This window comes from Rosa rugosa, chromosome 5, assembly GCF_958449725.1.
Source record: "Rosa rugosa chromosome 5, drRosRugo1.1, whole genome shotgun sequence".
Taxonomy (NCBI): domain Eukaryota; kingdom Viridiplantae; phylum Streptophyta; class Magnoliopsida; order Rosales; family Rosaceae; genus Rosa; species Rosa rugosa.
The window spans coordinates 51,148,897-51,154,093 of NC_084824.1; the positions used below are offsets into that span (position 1 = coordinate 51,148,897).

At 37.5% G+C, this 5,197-nt stretch overlaps 1 protein-coding gene and 1 long non-coding RNA gene across 3 annotated transcripts; one reads left to right on the forward strand and one right to left on the reverse strand.

Annotated features, from left to right (window-relative positions):
• The first annotated feature begins 1,025 nt into the window (after positions 1 to 1,025).
• On the forward strand, positions 1,026 to 4,836 carry LOC133710883 (uncharacterized). 2 transcript variants are annotated; one of them, XR_009846947.1, is made up of 7 exons: positions 1,396 to 1,535; positions 2,795 to 2,947; positions 3,305 to 3,423; positions 3,761 to 3,822; positions 4,151 to 4,221; positions 4,333 to 4,431; positions 4,515 to 4,836. It is a non-coding gene; the product is annotated as an uncharacterized LOC133710883 (long non-coding RNA). The 2 variants fall into 2 exon arrangements; XR_009846946.1 differs by lacking the exon at positions 2,795 to 2,947 and having other exon boundaries at positions 1,026 to 1,535.
• On the reverse strand, positions 1,532 to 2,898 carry LOC133710882 (kinesin-like protein KIN-5D). Its single transcript, XM_062137015.1, has 5 exons — positions 2,781 to 2,898; positions 2,544 to 2,641; positions 2,291 to 2,447; positions 2,127 to 2,196; positions 1,532 to 2,036 (listed from the first exon to the last, which is right to left on the reverse strand). The coding sequence occupies exons 1-5, from the start codon at positions 2,853 to 2,855 to the stop codon at positions 1,975 to 1,977; spliced, it is 462 nt and encodes a 153-aa protein (XP_061992999.1). The 5' UTR covers positions 2,856 to 2,898; the 3' UTR covers positions 1,532 to 1,974.
• Positions 4,837 to 5,197: the final 361 nt, after the last annotated feature.

Sequence of the window (5,197 nt, forward strand, 5' to 3'; positions counted from 1 at the left end):
CATAATTAGCTATAATAAGCCACGCTCATGCTACCGCCAATGGTACCAACTCCCACCAAAAGTGTGACCTACGGAAACACAGCCAGGCGGGCTACCGCTTGAGCCCTGGCTGACCCCCAGATTACCGCTGACGCGCCGCCACGCGCAACGCCAAGGCAGCGGCAGAAGCTCCAAAAGCTGGGGACTGAAGCACATCAGTCCCACATCGAAAACATGGAGAAGCTCAGCTCCTTCATCACCTATAAAAGGTTCCCTCTTCTCTCCTCATTAATTACGCATTCAATACTTACCTACTGTTACCTTGTCAACATAAATACATTGACTAACTTAGGCATCGGAGAGTTGAAGACCGCCCAGCGCGGTCTCCCTCTGACGTCCTTTGTATTTTACTTGACAGGTAGTGGAAACTCTGAGAACATCACAAATAGCGGTCCGCCCATCGGACCAGCGTTAACAAAGGTTTAGCTACCGCTGAACTTTTCACTATGCCAATAAGTCAATCATACAACAGACATCAGACGACAGAAAGCTAATTTTCTGTCGTCCCAAATTTTCAAACAACAGACAAACCTAACTCTGTTGTTTGAGTACCCACCGAAACACAGTTTTTTCATTTTGAGTAAATGGGTGACATTCAGACAACATTTTAATGTTGTTACTTGAAGATAGTGATGTACCTATAATTTCATTCATCTGAAGGCTCTTATTGAAACAACATTTTTATGTTGTTGGCTCAAGATAGAGAATTTCATTCCTCTAAAGCCTAAAAGCTTGACTTATTCAAACAACAGTTATAAGAAAATTCTGTTGTCTGAATGAGTTGGCTGAAATTTTAAAAATCTCCCTCCCAATCGATTAAGGCATTTCGCTCTAAAAATTGGTCAAAATCCTAGTTGAGTAAAAAAGTGGTAACCATCAGACAACTAATTTAACTTAATTGTGTTGTCTGATTATATGGGGGAGTCAACTCATTTAATTTTGGTTTTTTTGTCTAAGGCATTTTGCCTTTAGTTTGTCTAAGCCCGACTTCATTCACATGGTCTGGAACTCTATGCCTTTTTCTCTCAAGTCTCTCAGCTCAGACTGGGCATCTGTCAAGTCTCTAGCGAAACCGCGGCCAGCGACTACAGAGCACCCGCGACCGATTATCTGCGCGGCCGTACCGGAACCCTAATCTGCGCGGAGGTGCATTTCAAGAAAACCCTAATTTCAGCAGCGGCGGTGCATTTGAAGAAAACCCTGATAGCCCATCTAACAATCGTCTGAGAAGAACCCATTGAAGGAAGACAATCGTTTGAGAAGAACCCATTGAAGGAAGTAGAGGTACGAATAGATCTAGAGGAAGGTCCAACAGATCCTAGATCAAAAATTTGGGGGATTAATTTGAAGAATAAGAAGAAATTGGGGCCCATTTTTTGGAGGGCTTGAAGTCGTAAGCAAACAAGAAAAACAGAAAGCTTTCGTCTCCGACCCAACAACATCAGAGCTTTCAACTCCAGAGGCCGATTATCAACTCAACACAGTTTTGATGCTCTGTAAGTCGTCTCTTTTTGTTTCCATTTTGGATTAGCTCATCTTCTCTACTACTCTCAACTTGTGGGATTCCCGAGAAAAAGTCAAATCATAGCTTGGCGTGATTCAATTGTTTGTATTGGATTCGATTGCATAGGTTGAGACAGAGCCTAATTGAAATCAGTAATGTTAACTGAAGTGAAATTCTTTTCCTTTAAACTTTAATAATAAGATAGATGGAATGATTAGATTTTAGAGTTTGTGCGAGTTGTTATGGTTTGTGGTTTATCTGTGACTTTGGTTTGTTTGGTGGCTAAGAAATTAAGGAATATGAAAAACGTTGTAAATTCCTTCTCTTTATTGTAGTAGATGATGGTTGTCAGTAGAAGGTGCTTAATATTTCAATGAGGCTCCGTTGAGATAAGTTTTGACATTAAGATTCGTAGGTCTTTTTTTAGGTGCTTAATATATATACCGATCCCGTGGTATATAGATTCCATTCTTCTCTCTTGCAGCATATACCTCTGAATGAGCATAAGAAAACATGTCATACCTACTAAGAAAATCTTAGAGAGAGAGAGAGAGAACAGTCAATGATGTAATGAGTTAAAAACCTTGCTTGAGACGATCAATTTCAGTATATAAATCCTTGATCAAAGCTGATTTCATCATCTTTTGATTAACCTAGACCAATAAGCAACAAGAAAGTATTAGAAAGACAACAACAATAGATAATCCAACCCTACAATTTGTGAGAACAGTTGAGTTGCCTTCTCACCTCTAGTTTATTCTTTATATTCTTGGCACGGTGTGCATAGTCCAAGGTGCTGAGTGTTTCTTCCAAACAATGGATGGAGGGTGATATGGTAGCTATTATGCATGTCTTTGTTTTCCCTCCTAAGGAGTCCCTCAGTAATCTTGTTAGTTTACTATCCCTGATATTCAACAATGTCATAGTAATTAACTTACTTTCTGGGGCTTGCAAATACAGTCAAAACCTGAGGCAGTTGTTAACAATATATAAATAGTACCTATATGGAATATGACCAGAGTGCTCAACTAGAGCATTTATGATACGACCAAGAGTAAGTAAGCTTTTATTTATCTCTCCAGCTTCCCTTGCTCTGCCCTGCAAGTGGAAAGTTATTTCAATTAGATGAAACTTCTTACCCTATCTGATAATTCATATAAGCACTGCATATTCTTTTTCCTTTGCTTTATCCCCTAATGCACTACAAGGTTTATAATACACTATTTCTAAGCCTTACATCTCTTGCACCAGAGCGAGAAATGTTCTCTGAACCAGCAAGGTCAACAAGATTCAGCTTCCCACACTTGATCATTTCTTCACCCTCTGGAGTGCATTCCTTAATGTGGATTGTGATTGAAAATATAGTGTGAACGACTACTTTGCTTGTTGAGAAGAGTCTCAGCTGTACGTCTTTTTGCAGATCCTTTCTCCAAGATTTTATAAATTTCATTTGCTGTGCACACTATCGGTTTCTTAGTTTTGTCATATATAAACTTTGTGCTCTCCTCTGGGGCCAACAGATCAGTTATCTCCTCATTATACAGCTAAAGGTGATTGGAAAACTAAAATTTAGCAGCTGACATTAGGTATTAAATATTTTGTCATCAGGTCTATTTGAGATCATGCTATTGCTTTTCCTTCTGTTGTTATCTCGGATTTTTAAGTCTGTTGACCATTATTGTGGTGTCGAGCTTACAGAGGCCATTTTTGGTTCACTTAGATATGCAGAAGAATTGAGGTTTGGTTGTGTTTAAATTTCAGAATTGGTGAAGTGCTGGAAAAGGAGAGCAAAGGGAGAATCTATCCAGATTGCCGTGTTCTTCATCAAGGGCTTTGAACTGCCAACTCGGAATCTGCTTTTGATTGTATTTGCTATCAAGGTTAGTTGGGTTCAGTTCGAAGTTCTGAGCACTGCCTTGTATGGTTAGCTTCTGGAAATGATTTCATGCTTACTGCATGTCGTGTTATGAGAATGGTGATTGGGACTTGGTTCATTCTTGGACAGCTAGTTATAATATGTGGAATTGAGAGATTTAGTTATTGTTCTGATTCTGTGAAGTGTAGATAATGGAACACTGTTCTTCTAAATAAGTAATGCTTATATATATAGTAAATATAAGTCACCAATTTGCTGGTATCGGCTTATTTTAAGAATACGAAGACCAATTAAAAAGTTTTTCTTTCTGTTATGCGCATTGGTGTCTATTGTGTCTACAGATTGAGGTGCTGAAATACTTGCAACCTTGTCCAAAGTCAAATCCAAAGTTCAAAGTTCACAGGTATAGTTTCTCACTCTTTATACGAGTTACTAAGATGGGCTTGATTATTTGTACAATCTTTATTCATTTAAGCTGAATGCCTTTCTCTGCTTTGATTATATTGTTTAATAGAAAACTTGTCAATTTGTACAGGTTTCCTTATTTTGGTTCTTGTCAATGTTGGTTGCGTGCGATCTGGTTTAAGCTATGATATTGCTTCCAGCTGTTTTTTTATTTTTTGTGTTTATGTTAAAATGAAAGTATGAAAGCGTGTTATGCACAAGTGCTTTGATATTTTTTAAGTTCTTCTGTTTTCTAAAACTTTATTGTTGTCATCATGACTTTGCAGCTCAATCAAAATATACAATACGCAAAAAAAATAAGAAAGGCAGAAAAATAGTTACATGGAAAAATTGTGCGGTATGTTTAGAATTTTGCTAAATGCATGTGCTATTCCATTTAACTTAGAAACTGCTTAATGGTCATTCCACAACTTTTTGGCTGGGTACTTGACATTTTTATATGTTGCAGGGCATTCCGGAGCAGCAAGGTGATAAAACCTGTGGGTTATGGATTATGCATTACATGAAGGACATAGTGGAGGACAAGAACCAAGAGTGGAGTGCTAAGGTAATATATGTCAATGTATTTCAGTTCTTCAAAATGCCTTACATTCCAACTAATATTAACTTTCATATTTTCTATTGTTGCAGTGGGACAGAAAAGCAAGCAACATGTACACACAAAATGATATTGATGAGGTTCGGGCCGAGTGGGCACAATATGTTGCCTAGTTTCAAGAAAGCTAGTGCCTAACTAGGACATGCATCACAATATAACCCATATTAGAAAGCTATAGGTACTAGTTTTTTGCCTTACATGCTCGATACTGTGATGTTTTTTGGGTTGCCTTTATCGATCATGTCTTTTGTTTCATGTATGGGTTGTATTGAACTGATGCATAGCAGGTTGTGTAATATACTGAATGATTTGCCAGTTTAATGAAATGACATTTTCTGGATTTCCAAATTACCAAATGAACAATATAGAATGATTTTCCACATTAGATTTGATTCATTTCAGTGCTTTCCAGATTACCAAATGAACAGTAATTGTGTTATCTGAACTACTATCCAACAACTCACTCAAAGCCAAAAGTGTGTTATTGGATCAACTGAAAAACAATAGAAATATGTGAAAATTCTATTGTTGTTTACTAGCTCAGACGACAGAAAGTTGTAGTTGCACTATCACCATGTAGACAGATATATGAGAAATTATGTTGTCCCTTCAATTAAACAACAACAGGACTAGGAAAATTCCTATTGTTTTATACACATTCAGACAACATAAAAACGAATCATAAATGTAGCTACAACAACAAATAACTGATGTT

What these genes read in the sequence shown, in the direction of transcription:
- LOC133710882 (XM_062137015.1), bottom strand. Translation starts at nt 2,855, where the DNA reads ATGATCAAGTGTGGGAAGCTGAATCTTGTTGACCTTGCTGGTTCAGAG. An exon ending in CTCGCTCTGGTGCAAGAGAT is followed by an intron (nt 2,642 to 2,780) that starts GTAAGGCTTAGA and finishes TTCCACTTGCAG; the next exon opens with GGCAGAGCAAGGGAAGCTGG. An exon ending in TCTGGTCATATTCCATATAG is followed by an intron (nt 2,448 to 2,543) that starts GTACTATTTATA and finishes GTTGAATATCAG; the next exon opens with GGATAGTAAACTAACAAGAT.